At 33.4% G+C, this 21171-nt stretch overlaps 1 protein-coding gene across 1 annotated transcript; it reads right to left on the minus strand.

The window, feature by feature from the left end:
- Window positions 1–375: 375 nt before the first annotated feature.
- LOC134714426 (uncharacterized) lies at window positions 376–16561 on the minus strand (the record flags this gene model as incomplete). The annotated part of the gene is made up of 3 exons (XM_063575666.1): window positions 16472–16561; window positions 2975–4684; window positions 376–458 (listed from the first exon to the last, which is right to left on the minus strand). Coding segments are annotated over exons 2-3 (1788 nt in total), but the record flags the coding sequence as incomplete, so codon positions are not given.
- Between the last annotated feature and the right edge of the window lie 4610 nt (window positions 16562–21171).

Genomic DNA, 21171 nt, shown 5'->3' on the forward strand with positions numbered 1-21171 from the left:
TGATGTACACGTCAGTCTCACAGATTTTGTTTGACCTTGACTTCATTTTCAGAGTTCATTGCTCAGTGTTAAGTTTGTGTGTTTTGGTCCGTTTTTCTTAAACTATAAGCAATAGGTCAATTATATTTGTTGGATGAAAGATTTGTAAAAGAGGGACGAAAGATACCAAAGGAACAGTCAAACTCATAAACGGTACATGTCTGCCTTGCATAGTTTATCTGACCTTGACCTCATTTTCATGGTTCATTGGTCAATAATTAGATTAATTTCGTGGTTAAGTCAGTTTCTCAGAAACTATAAGCATATGTCAACTATGTTAAGTGTATTGAATGTAAGGTGTACATGTTTCTTTTTTGATTTAAATGACCTTGACCTCATTTTTTTTATCATGTTAAGTTTATGTGATAGCTGTAGTAAAGCCTTGTATTTAGGACTATCAGCAAAGTATCTATGACTGTCTAGTAAAGAAGGCGAGACATTTCAATGTGTGTATCATTGTTTTGTGAATTATTTTGACAACGTGAATAATGAATACATGATGATCAAACAGCTTTCAAGCTCGTCACAATCACATTGCAATAGCAACAACGAATAAGACAATAACCGGACCACAAAGCACATGTTCATTTGGTGTCCCTGGCGTTGCAGTTCAGCTATAAGTTCCTACACAGCATTCACTTTCATGTTTAAAGAAGATTGAAGGTAACAAAATATAACTTCATTTCTTATGCAGCAACAAATACTGCAATCAAACTCTGTAGACCCCTGATGGCACTTAGATAACTAATTTCATGCTTATTTGGTGAACTACAGCTACGAGTTTATATAGAACATTGTCAATTTGATTCTCATGCGTTAAAAACAAGCTTGAAGCTATCAATAAACACCAATAACAATAAACTTCAAGCTCTTACAATCATTTAAATCATACACGATTCAAAATCAAGAAGAGCACTAAAACAGTTATGGTGACCATGGTAACTACACCAAAGCTTGTTTTAACAGCAATCATGATTTTTCAAAACATTGAAATATATAATAATAAATTATCTGTGAAATTCAAATTAACCGTAATGATTAATCATACACATTTATCAATTAACCATAATTCACAGAAAAAATATTACGTTAAAAACAATTAACGAAATTTTATCCATGATAATATGAATATTTTGATATTTACAACTAAAAATAACTTTCAAGTTATCCGGAGCACCTGAGATCATATCCAATATTTGGTGGGGTTCGTGTTGCTTATTCTTTAGTTGTCTATGTTGTGTTATGTGTACTATTGTTTGTCTGTTTGTCATTTTAAGCCATGACGCTGTCAGTTCATTTTCGATTTATGAGTTTGACTGACCCTCTGGTATATTTTGTCCCTCTTTTGTAGATATAAGAAGATGTGGTATGAGTGTTAATAAGACAACTCTCCATCCAGGTCACAATTTGTATATACCTGTATTAGAATAAAAATTCGATGCGAACGCGATGTGGGAACGAGTTGTTGCCAGAGAAAAAGCGAAGTTTTTTTTGGCCACCAGTTCTATGTATCACCACGCTTATAAGAACTGCATTTTCCCATTCATATCAAGTAAAATCGTGCATATCTGGTATCAACATATAGATGGATCTTGTTCAGATCTGCATTATAGAATTTGTATCAGAAAGACAATACATAACTAAAGGGGCAATACCTCCATTTTTTTCCCTTCTTGATCTTCGCTGAATTCGCATTTCTTTTTCTTCAAAACATTGTGCAAAATTTTTCTTTGTTTTAAAAAAAGAAATGCTTCGCAAGAGGACAGTTTTATTTGTCAAGTACTACAGTGAGATGATGATACAACATATAGAGTCAAGGCTGTACTGTCTTATATCTTGACATTCATCTAGAAATTAACACTGAGGGTCGGTTTAAAACAAAACTGTACGATAAAAGAGATGATTTCAGTTTCCGAATTTTGAACTTTTCATTTATATGTAGCAACATTCAAGCAAGCCTTCATACGTGCTTGTATTTCCTATCATGACTTCCGTGATAGAGGCTGTTTAAAAGGACGCTTTTAAACCAAGATTCCAAGTAGTGAAGTTGAAATCATCCCTTCGTAAATTTTATGAACTCTATCATGATTTTTATAGTGTTATGGAATATGTATTTCACAGATGACGACGGGTATGTTATAATGGTCGTTACAACAATTCCCGAATGTGACCAACTGAGTTTGACTTACACCGGGTTTTTACTACTACGAGCATCAACACGGGTGCCTGACATGTGGAGCAGGTAACCCTTCCTGAGCAACTGAGATGTTTTATGTTTGTGGTGTGACTGTGTCTTTTTTTATTTAGCCATCACGTTATCAGTTTATTTTCGACTTATAAGTTTGAATAACCCTTTGGTATCTTTGGTCCCTTTTTTGTCCTACTAACTCGAATTCTGATATAATTACTCAACGTTGAAAAATACGACAAAATGTTGTTTGAACTCGAGTTGCTCAAATTGCATACATTAAGCTGGGACACTGTGAAATTTATTAAAGATGAAATTCCTTAAAGAAATCCCTTGTGTTTTAATAAATTAAAGGGCATTTGGATTCTATCTTACTGCAATAGTTTTGCTGATAATAATTTCTACTGACTCTATATTAAATTATTTTGTTCGTCTTTTTTAAATTCAAAAGCCATCTGTTCTGTTGGTTGGTATTGCAACAATCATTGCAATACATTTGTTTTCTATTAATATTGATTAACCATCTTTATAATTAAAAGTCCTGCATTAAAATAGCAAATAAAAGTTCACTTTGAAATTAAGTTCAGTCGTTTCCCTACATTTCAATGAAAACACACATACTTTCAAGACTCCATAGCAGTCTGTTAGTTTTAGCACTTATTTTCAAATATTAATTACAAATTTGGTACTCTTAAAAAAGACCGGGTTCTTTATTCTTTTCAAACAAGCAAATATCGCTTGATTATTTAATCTGATATAAAGAACATTTCCCATCATATCCCCCAATCAGCAACAAGTCTCTCTCATTGTCATAGAAAAGTTTAGATGTATTTTCAATACCATCTACAGAACATAGAAAATCTACTGCTTTCTTCCCATCAGGAGAGATTACAACAATGCAATTGCGCTCATAGGATGCTACATACACGATGCCATTTCTGTCAACAGCAACACCTCGGGGACTTTTAAGAATTGTTTTATCTTTATATTCCCATATTTTGTTGCCTTTATCACTGTAGCAACATACTGAATTGGCATTATACTCTGTTAAGTATATAGACTCGCCAAAAAGCGACACATAACGCATAAAGGAATATCTAATACCATAGTTAACAATGGACTTCATACAACTGTCTTCAAGTTGTGCGACTCCGAGATGCTCTGTATTTGCATAATATATTTTCCCGTCCTGGTATGCAATACCATAGCAATTATATTTTGTTTCAATCGTAGTTTTGATACGTTTTGTTTTAATGTCAAAGATGTAAATTTTGGATGAATTCCATACTGTGAAGGCAACTGTTGTGTCATCAATACAAGCTACATCAAATGGTTGTGATCCTGAAATTGTTTCTTCATAATCAAAAGAACCATCAGTATTAAAAATCACCAATCGTTTGTATTTATCACAGTCTGCAAAAATCAATTTTCCGTTTGGAAAAACAGCACAACCAGTTATATTACACTCATAAATTTTCCCTTCTGGAATTTGAATTTTTCGCAATAATGTTGCACGGACATTGTCAACTGATTTCGGAATAATGCTAGCAGACGTTATCTGAGCTTGCTTAATCTTTTCAAATTTGATCTCAATAGCTGGTGAACTAGATTCTATCGATATTGATCCAAATGAACAGATGCTTTTGAATATATTCTCAATCCGTTCATTACGAGTATATTTCAAGGAAATCTTTTTCAAACGTTCATCTTCCGATAATGACTGAACGTATGTCTCTTCAGATTCGATTTTCTCCTCTAGCTGTTTACTTCCTATGAAGATTTGTAAGTTGGATGCGTGATTCTTAAGATCTGAAATGTTACTTTGTAACACTACAATTCGTTCTCTTTTCTCCTTAAGTCCATTCAGCAGATCCTCAATTTTCGTTTTCAAATCGCACTCGGATGTGTTCAGTTCTTTTTCGATCTCTTGTTCTATTTTATCAAAATGAGAGTTGATTCTTTTGCGTATGTTTCGAATGCCAGCGAGAATGTTTTGTCGTTGTTCTTTAATTTTGGTCAGATTAGATTGCCTATCTTTTACTACCTTGTCAATGTTGCTGATTATATCTTCTAATGATTTCTGCAAACTTTCTAACAAACCACTAGATTTAGAAGTTTTCGCCATTTCATCAATAGGTAACATCCCAGTACATTCTTTGTGACTGGTTGATATGCATAAAAGACAGCAAAGTTGATCGTGATGGGGACAATACATTTGAAGCTTTTTCTCATGTTCAACGCAGTGGTGGACTATGCTTGAAATATCAGTTGACAGTTTTCTGTAATCCTCTATCGAAATAATGCCATGAAGTCGACTTGCTTTGGAAAAACTGTGATGGCCCTTACACTCAGTACAAAGACCATCGTCACACTCCGGGCACCAGAAATCTGCACTTTTCGTGATATGCTGGGCGTCACATATCCCACAAGATATTTGAGGTGGAGTGTCCATGGGATCTGAAAATAAATGATAAATCATTGTTTTTGTTATATTTCATAATTATGTTTATATTAACTCAACAATAGTGTCCGACCTTAGATGAACCACATGCTTTACTTGTAATGAACTTATTTGACGATGAAAGTCTTCAGATAAATGATTTTACTACATAACATTCATTTCAATAAGTCTAATATAGATGAATGACTGCTTATGTTTTCTGGGAAATTTGGTATAATCAGAACTTAGGTCAGATGAGCCATGTCACATACTGATCTCTTGGTTTAATAGCTTCCTTGTGAGCAGCAATCCTGTATCAAGAAAATCATGATAGGAAATGCAAGCACGGGAATATCGTATCAATTTGGACATATATACCCCGTATGCGGGTGCTGCTGGAATGTTGCTACTTAGAAAGGGAAAGTTCACAATTGGAAAGCTGAAATCATCTCTTTATTCGTGATGTTTTGTTTTCAACAGACCCTCATTGTCAATTTCTAGATGTAATTCAAGATATGAAGCCGACTTAACTGTAGTATCCTTTATCTCTAGTTCGATGGGATAGATGCGTTCCACATAGTCACCAAATTTTGAATTATTTAGTGAAATAACATCATCTATATAGCGGAAAGCAGAGTTAAAGGATATTGCTGACTTCTTATCTTTCTTCCTAAGAAGTTCCTGCATAAAGTCAGCCTCATAGTAATAAAGAAATAAGTCGGCAAGTAGAGGGGCACAGTTTGTTCCCATTGGAATGACGACAGTCTATTGAAAAACACGTCCTCCGAACGTAACAAATATGTTGTCAATCAAGAAATAAAGCATCTCAATAATATCAGTTTCAGAGAATTTTTTGTTTGAATCAGAGTGATCCTTAACAAAGTAGGATTTATTCATCCCTAAGACAAGATACTTGTATCATGTGTATCTACGTTGGCCATTCTTGTTTATGAGGCAAAGCAATACCAACTCTTTCAATTTGTCTTTTAGTTTTGAAAGTGGAATACTTGTGTAAAGAGTAGAAAAGTCAAATGTTTTAATACTGTTACAAGATGAAAGAGAGTTAGATTGTATGTACTCTAAAAGATCTTTGGAACTTTTAAGCATCCATATCTGATTCACGCCACATCTAGAATAGGCAGTTTCACAATAACTTTGAAGCCCGTCTTTGATTGCTGATAAAATAGATGTTAATAATTTAGAAAGAGGTTTCGTGGAGCATTTGGAAGACCCAGCAATATACCGTTGTTTGTAAGGACACTTATGTAGTTTAGGTATCCAATACAGTGATGGAAGATCCAGTTCTTCATCTTTGGTTGAAATTCCAAAGGAACATAGAACAGACCTATGATTATCATGGATTTTCTCTTTGGTAAGTGTCGTGAGGGTATATGTTGAGTTTCCAAGTGAATTGTCAATACCTAATTCGTTTATCAAGCAGTTCATGTAATGACTTTTACACTCAAAAACGATGTTATTTGGGGCTTTGTCTGCGGGGACACCAACATATTTGTCATGGAGATCGGATAGGTGTTTTGCAACATTTGGGACTTTAAAGATCGACATAGCATGGGCATTTAAATGAGGAGAGATCAGTTGTTAACATTTGAAAGTAGCTAGGTCAAAAATTCAGAAAATTAACAACTAAAGGCTGCTGAACCACACCAACTAGTGAGTGGTTCAACTAGCTATAAAATAGGATCTAGTCAGTATCGATTAAGAACATGTCTGTACCAAATAGATTTAAAATAGTAGTTATTTGATAACATGTAAAACTGTTTTGAAACCTGAAGTTTCAATATGCAAAGATGGGGCTTTATTGCAGTATGTTGCTTGACGGCTGTTATAGTTCAAATAATCAAGAAAAACACATTTGAGAAACATTTTTATAATAACTGTACCGAAGCACAATCATAATAATAATTAGAGGCTCTAAAGAGCCTGTATCGGTCACCTTGGTCTAATTGCATATTAAACAAAGGACACAGATGAATTCATGACGAAATTGTGTTTTGGTGATGGTGATGCGCTTGTAGATCCTACTTTTACTGAACATTCTCGCTACAATATACTTACAATGTTCTCTATCTATATAGACTTACAGAGAAAAATATTTTGTAAAAAATTACCAAAATTTTCAAAAGAAATTAAAATTGTTGAAACTATTAAGGGCAATTACTTCTTTTTGTGCTGTCAGATTTGCTCTAATTGCTTTGGTTTCAGAGTTATAAGCCAAAATCTACATTTTACCCCTATGTTCTATTTTAGCCATAATGGCCATCTTGATTGGGTGGCTTAGTCACCGCACACATGTTTTTAAACTAGATACCCTAATAATGATTGTGGATAATTTGGTTAAATTTGGTCCAGTAGTTTCAGAAGAGAAGATTTTTGTAAAAGTTAACGACGAAGACAGACGAGAAAAGCTGACTTAGCTAATTGGGCCAGGTGAGCTTAAAAGTGTAGATATATATAAATATCAGGCAAATTCGACAGTTTAATGATCTGCACAGATTTTGGTAATGATGTTATGTACCTTTCGAGTCTTTGTTTGAAACAAAACATTTGTTTAGAGTAATAGGTCTATGACTGATTTTTACAAAGATTTTCAATGATAAAATATCCTTTCAATTTTTCATAAGGTTTTATTGCCTCAATTTTCCCATTAATCATGTTATACAAGTAAAAAAGTAACTTAAATTAAAAATATTTTGGAAGTGTTATAGAAATTCAAAATAAATGATGTTTCAATGGTATTATTGTGGAGAACATCGGTACAAGAACAAGCTACATAAAGCTACATAAGGAGTCCTGAGTGCTCCGAATGGCAAGCTATGTTGCATGTATAAATCAGCCTAGCTGTACATGACCGTGAAGGACAACTAACAGCTCAAATTGTAGAAGATATACGGCGCCATACAAGGTAGTTATAGCTATATATCAAGTATAGTCATATCACAACAATTGGTACTTTGACGTTCGTTGGCGCCGAATTTAAAGTTTTGAAAAGTGGGAAAAAACCCTTTTATCCTTGATATATAATATATTAAGAATAAGGTGAAGAGATTGATTAATCTTGTATAGGTTAGTTTAAACATATTTATTTATAGTGGATTAGGAAACAAGTTTTGCAACTTATATTAGTCCCTTTCCACTTTGCGGGTGCGAGTGCTGCCTTGTAGCGGCATTAGCCTACTCTTTTTCGAAATCTACAAGGGTGTCTTTAACGTGCAAGAGATATGACTCTCTCTTAACACGGGTCAGCCATTTATCGTCCCCTTCTGACGGACTATCATCGTTTCCTCAACACACTACTCGCAAATGGTGTCAAGGGAGAGCCGAAAATTGAGTTCCTGAAATTTTCATCCCAAACGGGAATCGAACCAGGAACCTTTGTGTTAGTAGTCCGATGCACTAACCACTACACCACGGCTCTCTATTGTATTGATTGACTGCTATTACTGAACAAAAGATACATTCATTTCAGATTTCAGTCCCCCTTTTCAGTCCCGTAAAATATCATTTCAGACGTTCTGATGTTTGCGTTTTGATATTTCTAGGATATAACCTGCAATTTAAGAGAACATCAGATGTTCTGATGTATGCGATAACACCATATGATTAGATAAACTTTTACTTCACAAGGTGACCCCCTTTTTTTCCACGATTATTAAAATTTAATATTCATTGATTCATTGTTATTTTGATTAAAGTCTTATATTTGCCTTCTATCACATTGTAGATCAAATTATATATTATATATATTTGTCAACTAGACACTTTTTAATTTTTGTCTATGCTTGTGTTTATATATGACATGACATGACTTTTTAAATGTAGGAGAGGTGTTGATTATGTAACCGGATTGTCATCTATCGATCTTTGTAAATAATATAGATATCTGTATGTTTATTTATGGAAACAAACAAACAAAAAACAAATAATTTCTTAGAGTCTCACCTTTTTAAAACATTTAATATGCAACACAATATAATATTTACAATTTATAAAAGAGCCACTCTAAAAAGAGTTATGAGAGACTGTAAAAACACAGATTACAATACATTTATATTACATCTATTACATATATCTATATATCTTAGCATAAAACACCATACTATTAAAAACACTTATACAAAAGAAAAAAAAACAACGTTATAAACACTTATTACGAGTACAAAATACACTTTCTCTTAAAAAGTACTTCATGGCAGATTTTGGCTGTAAAATAACAAACTCTATCATCATGAAACAAAAATAAATAAAAAACTTTATTTCATTACTTGAATTACTAAAACTACTTTCTATATTACATACACTGTTAACAAATATCGTTCGCAAATCTGCATATTCTGGGCATTCTAATAAAACATGTTTTTCATCTTCAATTATATACAAATCATTTTTTCTACAATTAAAACAGAACCTTTCATTTACATCTATACCTTCATATCTGCCAGTTTCAATTTTAATCGGAGCAACACCTGCTTTAAATTTATCATATGCACTTCTATATTTACCGGGCATAACTTACTTAACTTAATCCTGTTGCCCCTTGGTGGAGCATAGGCCACTAACGATATTTCTCAAACCTTGTTCTGTTCTTTGCTAGCCTCTCCAGATCATGCCACTTGTACCCTTCTTTCTCCATCTCGGCTGCAACATTCCTTCTCCAGGTGTATCTTGGTCTGCCCCTGCTACGCTTTCCTTGTGGGTTCCACTGTAAGGCGTGCCTTGTAATGCTAGTTTTTTGCTTCCTCAGTGTGTGTCCTATCCATCGCCATTTTCTCTTTTTTAACTCTTCATCAACTGGGGATTGGTTGGTCTTTTCCCAAAGATCTTTGTTTGATATCTTCTCAGGCCATCTGATGTTAAGGATGCGCCTGAGGCAGTTGTTAATGAAGACTTGAAGTTTATGAAGCAGTTTTTTTGTTGTTTTCCAAGTCTCAGCTCCATATAAGAGAATGGTTTTTACGTTTGAATTGAACAAGCATATTTTGGTCTTAAGTGTGATATTTCGTGCTTTCCAGATTGACCCCATCATGTTAAATGCAGTTCTGGCTTTGCCAATTCTGATCTTTACGTCTTTATCTGAGCCGCCAAGATTATCCACTACGCTTCCAAGGTATGTAAAGGATTCCACTTCTTCTAATGCTTGGGTGTTAACCATCAGACTGGCTTGGGACTTTGTGTTTGACTTTAACACTTTGGTCTTGTTTTGATTGATGGAAAGGCCTGTTTCTGCTGCTCTCTTTTCAACCTGCTCTAGTTTGTCCTGCATTTGTTGGTGGTTGTGGGATAGCAATGCAATGTCATCGGCAAAGTCTAGGTCTTCCAGCTGAGTGAACATGGTCCATTGGATGCCATTTCGTCTGCCATCTGTGGCTTGCTTCATGATCCAATCAACTGCCAGGAGGAATAGCATAGGTGAAAGGAGACAGCCTTGTCTTACCCCAGTTGTTATATCAAAGGCCTCTGTTAATTGACCTTCATGTATAACCTTACTCTGCATTCCTGTATAGGTGTTTCTGATGATGGTAATATATATCTTCAGGAATGCCATAGTGTCTCATCAACTGCCACAACACATCTCTATCTAAGCTGTCAAAGGCTTTGGCAAAGTCGACAAAAACAGAATAGAGTGATGAATTGAACTCTTGTGATTGTTCGAGGATGATACGTAAGGTTGCTATTTGGTCTGCACATGATCGGTTTTGTCTAAATCCAGCTTGGTTGTCACGAAGCTTTTCATCTATTGCATTTTTGAGTCGGTCTAACATAACTCTATTTAAAACTTTCCCTGGAACTGATAGTAGCATTATTCCTCTATAGTTGTCACAAATGCTTAAATTGCCCTTCTTTGGAAGCTTTACCATGTGTCCTTCTTTCCATTCTAGCGGGACCTCTTCTTCTTCCCAGATCTTTCCAAATAGCTCATATAGCATTTGAGTTGATGTTTCAATGTCTGCTTTCAGTGCTTCTGCAGGTATGTTGTCAGGACCTGGAGCTTTGTTGTTCTTTAGCATTTTTATGGCTTTCTTTATTTCTCCTGTTGATGGTCTTTTACAGTCTACTGCCAAAAGCTCTTCCGAGGGTGGGATGTCAGCTTTTCTTACAGGTGGGTCCTGGTTTAGCACATCCTTGAAATGCTCAACCCATCTTTTCATTTGCTCTTCATGTGTGTTGAGTGTTTTCTCTTCTTTGCTTTTGACTGGTCTAAATCCTTTCTGGTATTTCCCTGTTAGCAGTTTAATGTTGTCATACAGAGCTTTGATGTTGTTTGCTCTGGCTGCTTCTTCTGCTTCTGCTGTCAGTTTGTCTACAAATGCCCTCTTATCTCTCCTTGCACTGTTCCTGACATCCTTGTTAGCTATAGTATACTCTCTTGAGGCTGATTGTTTTGCTGATCTTGTTTTGCTGTTGTTCAGGATATTTTTTATATTTTTCCTTTTTTCTACTTTTACAAGTGTTTCTGGCGTTATCCATTCCTGATGTTTCCTATTTTTTAAACCAACTGATGTTTCGCAAGCTATCGTGAAAGCATTTTTAATCTCTTGCCAGTGATTTTCTATTGAAATTATTTCCTCTGCTGCATTCTGAAATATTGAGAAGCGATTTTTTAGCTCTATCTACTTTATTTTTGTATTTGGAGTGGTTGTGTACACTTTTTTAGGCGTTTATATAATTTATTTATTGTGTACATGTATCGTTACTCGTAACGATCCAGCGCTCTCTTGGGGAAAATCGTTGACTACTATACAGACGTTATATATATATTTTTTTTTCCAACCCAATCATAGGTTTGAACGTAGTTTTCAATTTAGACTCGTTTATATGTTTTGTTTGGGCATGTATCATATTTTCCCTCCGGTTTATATGATCCGTTCATCCTATATTGACTCTTAAATTCAAGAGTCAATCATAAATTGAGAGTAAATTATATGGCCTTTCAAATACCGTTTCGATCCCTAACATCACTGAAGAGACATATATTGTCGAAATCTAGATCCATTTTGTTACATCTTGTGATCAATTTTATTTGGCAATCGCCAATGGCAGTCAGCAGGGTTAAAGAACATCAGTTGTTCGACCTGTTAGTCAAATGCTTTTTGTTTAAATATACCTTTTCACTTTTTTGGTCTTTTTGAAAATGTTGTTTGTGCTGTTTTTAGACCCTTCTACAACGAAATTTGTTTGACATGCACACGTATAAAAATTGCGGTTCTTATCCAACGCAATCATAGGTTTGAACGTAGTTTTCAATTTAGACTCGTTTATATATATTTCTTTTGGGCATGTATCATATTTTCCCTCCGGTTTATATTATCCGTTCATCCTATATTGACTCTTAAATTCAAGAGTCAATCGTAAATTGAGAGTAAATTATATGGCCTTCCAAATACCGTTTCGATCCCTAACATCACCGAAGAGGCATATATTGTCGAAATCTAGATCTGGTGTACTAAAGAAATATTGACACCGAATGTTTGTGGCACAACATCGTGGCCACAAGCTATTTTTTTTTTATTTTCTGTGACGTATTAAATTTATTTTAAGATCCATTTTGTTACAACTTGTGATCAATTTTATTTGGCAATCGCCAATGGCAGTCAGCAGGGTTAAAGAACATCAGTTGTTCGACCTGTAAGTCAAATGCGTTTTGTTTAAATATACTTTTTCATTTTTTTGGTCTTTTGGAAAATGTTGTTTGTGCTGTTTGTAGACCCTTCTACAACGAAATTTGTTTGACATGCACACGTATAAAAATTGCGGTTCTTATCCAACGCAATCATAGGTTTGAACGTAGTTTTCAATTTAGACTCGTTTATATTTATTGTTTGGGCATGTATCATATTTTCCCTCCGGTTTATATTATCCGTTCATCCTATATTGACTCTTAAATTCAAGAGTCAATCTTAAATTGAGAGTAAATTATATGGCCTTCCAAATATCGTTTCGATCCCTAACATCACTGGAGGGACATGTATTGCCGAAATCTAGATCTGGTGTACAAAAGAAATATTGACACCGAATTTTTGTGGCACAACATCGTGGCCACAAGTTAACAATTTTTTTTCTGTGACGTATTAAATTTATATTAAGATCCATTTTGCTACATCTTGTGATCAGTTTTATTTGGCAATCGCCAATGGCAGTAAGCATGGTTAAAGAACATCAGTTGTTCGATCTGTTAGTCAAATGCGTTTTGTTTAAATATACTTTTTTCACTTTTTTGTCTTTTGGAAAATGTTGTTTGTGCTGTTTTTAGACCCTTCTACAACGAAATTTGTTTGATATGCACACGTATAGAAATTGCGGTTTTTATCCAACGCAATCATAGGTTTGAACGTAGTTTTCAATTTAGACTCGTATATATAGGTATATATATATACAAAAACAGTTTCTTTCCAAGCGGTGTACAGAATTATATATTAAAAATTAAATACACAAAAAGAGTTTTTAAAGCAGCATTGTCAAGACTATTGTATGACATGTGTCAACTGTAAAGAAAACTACATAGGTCAAACAGGAAGCAGTGTGTGTGAATGGGTCAGGATCCATAAACAGCAAATACGGCAACCCGAGTACAGACAAATTCCGTTGATACGAAACTCACATATGAAAATACAGCAGGATCAAATGGAGCACGTATAACAGAGTTGGCTGTTGAAATCAAACATAAAGAGAAGGAAAAAGAAAAAAAAATCACTTTAGGAAGAAATACGACAGGGTTTTTGACGAAGAAGAAATGATACAACAATGCAAAGTAAAGAGATTGACGAATGTGCAAGCAGTAAAATCAGCTTGAACCGAATCAACAACGATCAATTTATCAACAGACACAATAAACAAGTGGAAACAATGGGTTATCAGATGTTTTGGTTAACAATCAGAAGATTAAGAACCAAGTAGAAATTTTTTAATTAGAAGAATTTACATATGGGGCAATATGCGCAATTGTTATTCCATAGGCCGTAATGGTTACGTTTTCTTCTGTTGCTCAGCCTATATCGTAAACTTGTATATGTATGATGGCTTGTTTCGAAGCTGAGACATTTTTACATATGTGGTTAAATTTTCGGGGTACGAAGTGTGATTCATTTTTCCGTAATTTAGCAAACCCCGGGTATCCTTTTGCGATGTCGCTCCTCATGGTAAAAAATCCCAATTTTAACACAATAAGTTCTTTGAAATTTTGATACTTCGAACACATTTCATAGCTCCATGGTTTTTACACATTTATTCTGTGTTCCCTTATTTTCTAAATTAACACTAATGGTTCAGCTCAGTCATTTGTTTATCATAGAAATGTGTCAAATATCACTACACAGAGATTTTTTGTTTACACGTGACTTTTGTGTTCCTCATTTCAAGACGCATTAGGGGTATTGTCCCATATGCTATTGACTGCCTGGCTCCAAATTTGATTTACAAGTCAAACAAAGATGTAAGTTCAAGGCTGAAAACCGCATGCATGTTTATTGGATAGTTGTTCAAGATACCAATAAAAAATGATGCAACGTTACTAAAGAGAAACCGGGAACACAAAAGAAATACGAAGAATCAAGATGGATACTAGATGCAACACCAACTAGGGTTGATGAAAAAAGAGGTCTTGTTGTCAAAGTGTACAGATTTCAACAAAAACAGAACTTGAATGTGTACCATTTCAGAAAACTAAGCACACGACAGAAAGAAAGATTGGTAAAGGTGAGGATAACTCCACTCAAACAATTGAACCATGTATTGATAAATCCACTCAGACGATTCAAGAATCTCAAAAGATTGACACAATGGAGAAGCTAGTTGAATGTTTCATGTATGACAAGGGTTGTGCTATCAGTGGTGTTGTTTCATTTATCAGCGTTAATCGGAAAACAAACTACAACTTCGTTTGTCTACGGATGATCCCTTTACAGGACAAATCAAAGACAAAGCACTAACAACAAAAAGGGAGAAGAAGATGGAGGTGAAGGAGATAATACATAATAAAAAGGTGAAGGAGATGAAGAAGACGAGGTCAAAACATGAGTATGTGAGTCGCATAAAAGGCAAATAAATAAAATACCAAGGTAGTGTGTGTAGGAACAAAAGAACGGTTTAAGTAAAGAAGGTATTTCCAGCAAGTGGCAAAGGTGTCTAAAGTCCTTGATAAAATAAGAAAACGAAATGTTAAGATAATGAACAATGTTGGAAAATAAAAGTAAAAGTGTTGACAAGCTATTGTTGAGAAAAAGGGAACGATTCAAGAAATTGCCTCGCTTACGTTTTTGAGTGGACTACATATTCATATGTGTAATGTATGTATATATTCCAGTACGACGTTATTTGATGTATACTTAGTTACTAGTATTCATATAGACATTCGATTGAACTTATCAATATCATATAATTTAATGTGTATATATATTATTTCTGCAATGCTTATGTGCTTATAAGATTTATAAATATTATTTATGTTTGTGTATATACCCCAAATTGCACCTAGTACCCAAATTGCACCTATTTAGAAAAAATGGCAACGAAAATCTTACAAGATTTCCTAGAGACTAAACAATTTGTATTTTTATGATTTGATACTATTCACGTCTTTCAACAAAGGTAAACATATTTCGATACACAAAACGTTCACAGTATTTATCAACAGATGGACTGTTTACTGAAAAAGCAAAATGTACGAAAACGTCACCATGCGACGTCATCAAAACGTCATCTTTTTAAAATTAGCGAATACAATATATTATAAGTAATCATTTCGTAAAATATGAAGAGTAAGCATGGACTAACATCCAATTGTTCAAAATATTTGAAGAAATTAAACAAAAGCTCAGTTATTAGACTTTTGACGATGCGAATTTAAGCATGGATGCAATTTGGGTACTCCTCATTACAGAATCATGGATAGTTTGGAGGTTGATTCAAACCCATTTTTTTATGACTCAATATGGATTAAAAATTAAGTTGGTGTACCTATACAATAAAGAAGGTTAGGGCTACAAAATAAACACAGTATGGGCATTTTTTTCTTGATCATAAAAAAACGTAGGTGAAAAAACTGTCAAAATAGGTGCAATTTGTGTACCGTCACGTTACAAGTACAATGTGTATTCAGTTTAACGGCCGTAATGATTATATTTCACAACGCCTCGGAATGTGGCATACACCTCAGTAACTATACCATTTATATTAGTCATTTCATCTTAAAGAAAAGATAACGAAATTTGCTGGATTTAAGAAATTTTTTTGGAGTTACAGAACATTATAGAATTCAAAGAAATTACAGAGCTCGTTTTATAAAAAGGAGAGGAATGTGCACAACATCGGTACAAGAACAAGCTACACGAAGAGTCCCGAGTGTTCCGAATGGCAAGCTATGGACTGAGGAGTTGTTATAAATTGGCCTAGCTGTACGGACATGATCCTGATGTAAAGGACAACTAACAACTCCAACTGTAGAAGCTATACCGTGCCATTCAAGGAAGTTATAGTTATAAAATAAGTATAGTCATTAAGGTTATCTAAAAATAGCACAAAACTCTTTAAAACCCCACGGTAACAACGAAATATAACAATATGGTTAGAAAAGTCATTTAAAAAAAAATGCAAGTAGCTTTTCATTAACATCATACATTTATACAGATTTGAAAATGTAGTTGGAATGCAAATAAATATGGCATGAATCACTGAAAGGGGTGTTACAACATAACGTTTGCTTGTACAGGGAATGCGAAAGTTGTGAAGATTTGTTTCATTTTCAGATTACGTTTTCCTGGTAAATGTAACAAACATTATATTATACTTACTTACGTTCCAATAAGGTTGTGTATTTCAATGCAGGCTAAATTACAGATACAAGTCAGTTTTGTTTTCTTTCTCTTTTTCATGTCACAAGATCTGATTTCTACTTTCACTTTCTTGTAACGCATAGTGAAAGAGTCAAACACGGAAAGAAATATACGTGTTTAATTTTTATAAGTTACTCCAATAAAGGACTACATGTATCAGATCGTCAGATACAGATATTATTGTTTATTATTTAATTAGATTAATAACTGATCAATATAGGAAGTAAATGGTACCCAGCTAAATTTTACATGATAATATAGAGCATCATAGAGAGACACTACATCATGAATACATTACAGATTTTCATGTAATGAATCCAAATTGAGTGTTATAATTTCTAAATAAGTCTTATATGATGAGTAGTCAAGGGTCTGTATGGATGTAATAAAAAGGATAGTGAATAATTAGCTAAAATTACTCAGTGATCAATGGGCAAAGGAACTATAGAGAATAATATTGCCAGAAAAAAATCGATAGAGAACAGTGAGGGGCTAAAATATAAAATATACGGATTTTAATATGTTAAAAAAAACCTCCAAAAATATAAAATGGTCCAGAGTACAAAAAGGAAAGACTCATTCATTTGACATTCATTTTTAACATTTTAATTAAACAGTCGTCTGATGAGGGAAGATTTTCCAAAGTATTAAAGTTATTATTCAAATCACTGATGAACGGCTTTCTTTAGTTTTTAAGAATAACACAGTCTATTGTCATTTCTTAACATAATTAAATTGACTAGGACAGGCACATAACGAATGTGATGGATTTAATATATATAGAATGATATGGTATGAGTGCCAATGATACAACTCTCCATCCAAGTCCCAAATTAAATATAGGTCACACCGAAAAACAAGCTGTAAAGGGCCGTAACATTGACAAGTGTTAAATCAAGCAAATAGGAAAATCAATCGTCTATCCTACATAAAAAAAAACGAAAAACGAATTATAATGTTGTTTTTTTTGTGTTCTTTTTTAGCTTTACGAACGTACTGTATCTATTTACGTAAGCAATAATTTTCAACATTACAATACTTAGTCAAATACATACACTAACATTAACGTAAATTGTTTAATGTCAAGGATAACATGGGTATGAAACATTTCTCGAATAAACCCTCCACACCAATCCAAGGTAGTCATCGATCTGTGTAGTTGTATTTTAAAATCCTCATAATCATAATAATGAAAATATATCACAACTTTTTTTCACTCCTTCAGCATTATATGAATTATATGAATAAATTATTTAAACAATATATTTATAATTTTAAACATGCAAAATAACAGAACTAAAACAAAGTTCAAAACTGCATCTACTGTTACTATGTAATAATTCTGTTTGTGAATATATACATCTTACACGTAAATCCATCTTGTTCGTGTTCTGAGTCACAATCAGAAAATGTTTCTGCTTTTCATCTTTTGGACGAACTGTTCTGCCCTAGATCAATTTGAATATTCTACCCTAGGCCAGATCATTGACACAATTCCGTACTATCATTGGTTTGTTCTTTTAAAAGTACTAGAAAACGCCCGTGAAATTGCTGGTCCGTGACTGAATTTAAGAATATAACTATGTGTTACCTTATTTTAGCCTGGATATTTAGTATTGATATTATCATCTGATAAAGTCATGCTGATTATAAGGTGCACAGTTTTGTCTACTTTCAAAATCTTTCTGTTTGAAACCGTCGGCCTGGAACTTATTAATTATTGGTAATATTAATTATTTGAAAAACAAAAGTGCCTGGAATAGAGTAATTTGTCATCAACAACATTGTCCAATATTAGTTATAAATAAAGTTGAATTCTTTGATTTGCTATGTTTGGTCATGCCGGCTAACACATTAAAAACTGTACCTATACGCCATATTTTAAGTCTATATTATTAGTAATCGGATTTTCATCTTTTAAAGTCATACTGATTAAAATTACAATAGAAAACAAGTTCACAATGATATAATTTAGTAGTTTCAACTCTGTGATTATGACCCTTGTATATAGCAAATCATAAATACACCGCTTGATGGTGCTCTTGTCAAATGCAGAACGTACAGACAAGGTATAGGTAACAGATGAATATACTATCGGAACTTGTTAATTATTGACAATATTAATTATTTGGAAAACAAAAGGGTCTTGAGTGTTGTAATTTTTAATCAACACCATTGTCCTATATAAGCTATATATAAAGTTGAATTCTTTGATTTGTCGTTTTTACTCCATGACGGCAAACAGATAAGAACTCGTTATTTTAGCATAATAGATGATCAATATCAACCGGTTACAAAACAGATTATTCAGGCAGAACCAGAATTCGAATAAAAAACAAATCAATATTTTGTTTTTATTTTTCATAGATATTTTTCATTCAAGTTTATGCATATGTATTTTTGATATTTTAATTGTCCTTGACCTAAAATAATAGACTGATCTTTTTGTCTTTAATCAAACAGATTTATTAAAGCTCATTGCTATAGCTTAAATATGATACCTTAACTAATAAAGGGCTGCGCTTTAGCGCATGCTACGCCCATTGCTCTTTTAACTTGAATTTATATGATCAACTAGAAATAGTGTGAGTTATTGTCCCAAAATTAGAAAATCCCCCCTTTTTAAGCATAACATTTTTGTGTTAGTAGTCCGATGCACTAACCACTACACCACGGCTCTCTATTGTATTGATTGACTTCTATTACTGAACACAAGATACATTCATTTCAGATTTCAGTCCCCCTTTTCAGTCCCGTAAAATATCATTTCAGACGTTCTGATGTTTGCGTTTTGATATTTCTAGGATATAACCTGCAATTTAAGAGAACATCAGATGTTCTGATGTATGCGATAACACCATATGATTAGATAAACTTTTACTTCACAAGGTGACCCCCTTTTTTTCCACGATTATTAAAATTTAATATTCATTGATTCATTGTTATTTTGATTAAAGTCTTATATTTGCCTTCTATCACATTGTAGATCAAATTATATATTATATATATTTGTCAACTAGACACTTTTTAATTTTTGTCTATGCTTGTGTTTATATATGACATGACATGACTTTTTAAATGTAGGAGAGGTGTTGATTATGTAACCGGATTGTCATCTATCGATCTTTGTAAATAATATAGATATCTGTATGTTTATTTATGGAAACAAACAAACAAAAAACAAATAATTTCTTAGAGTCTCACCTTTTTAAAACATTTGATATGCAACACAATATAATATTAACAATTTATAAAAGAGCCACTCTAAACAGAGTTATGAGAGACTGTAAAAACACAGATTACAATACATTTATATTACATCTATTACATATATCTATATATCTTAGCATAAAACACCATACTATTAAAAACACTTATACAAAAGAAAAAAAACAACATTATAAACACTTATTACGAGTACAAAATACACTTTCTCTTAAAAAGTACTTCATGGCAGATTTTGGCTGTAAAATAACAAACTCTATCATCATGAAACAAAAATAAATAAAAACGGCCTTCCAAATATCGTTTCGATCCCTAACATCGCCGGAGAGACATATATTGTCGAATTTAGATCTGGTGTACTAAAGAAATATTGACACCGAATTTTTGTGGCACAACATCGTGGCCACAAGTTAACAATTTTTTTTTCTGTGACGTATTAAATTTATATTAAGATCCATTTTGTTACAACTTGTGATCAATTTTAATTGGCAATCGCCAATGGCAGTCAGCAGGGTTAAAGAACATCAGTTGTTCGACCTGTTAGTCAAATGCTTTTTGTTTAAATATACCTTTTCACTTTTTTGGTCTTTTTGAAAATGTTGTTTGTGCTGTTTTTAGACCCTTCTACAACGAAATTTGTTTGACATGCACGCGTATAAAAAATGCGGTTCTTATCCAACGCAATCATAGGTTTGAACGTAGTTTCCAATTTAGACTCGTTTATATTTTTTGTTTGGGCATGTATCATATTTTCCCTCCGGTTTATATGATCCGTTCATCCTATATTGACTCTTAAATTCAAGAGTCAATCTTAAATTGAGAGTAAATTATATGGCCTTCCAAATATCGTTTCGATCCCTAACACTGCCGGAGAGACATATATTGTCGAATTTAGATCTGGTGTACTAAAGAAATATTGACGCCGAATTTTTGTGGCACAACATCGTGGCCACAAGTTAACAATTTTTTTTCTGTGACGTATTAAATTTATATTAAGATCCATTTTGTTACAACTTGTGATCAATTTTATTTGGCAATCGCCAATGGCAGTCAGCAGGGTTAAAGAACATCAGTTGTTCGACCTGTTAGTCAAATGCGTTTTGTTTAAATATACTTTTTCATTTTTTTTGTCTTTTGGAAAATGTTGTTTGTGCTGTTTTTAGACCCTTCTACAACGAAATTTGTTTGACATGCACACGTATAAAAATTGCGGTTCTTATCCAACGCAATCATAGGTTTGAACGTAGTTTTCAATTTAGACTCGTTTATATATTTTTTTTTGGGCATGTATCATATTTTCCCTCCGGTTTATATTATCCGTTCATCCTATATTGACTCTTAAATTCAAGAGTCAATCGTAAATTGAGAGTAAATTATATGGCCTTCCAAATACCGTTTCGATCCCTAACATCACTGAAGAGACATATATTGTC

This window comes from Mytilus trossulus, chromosome 4, assembly GCF_036588685.1.
Source record: "Mytilus trossulus isolate FHL-02 chromosome 4, PNRI_Mtr1.1.1.hap1, whole genome shotgun sequence".
NCBI lineage: Eukaryota > Metazoa > Mollusca > Bivalvia > Mytilida > Mytilidae > Mytilus > Mytilus trossulus.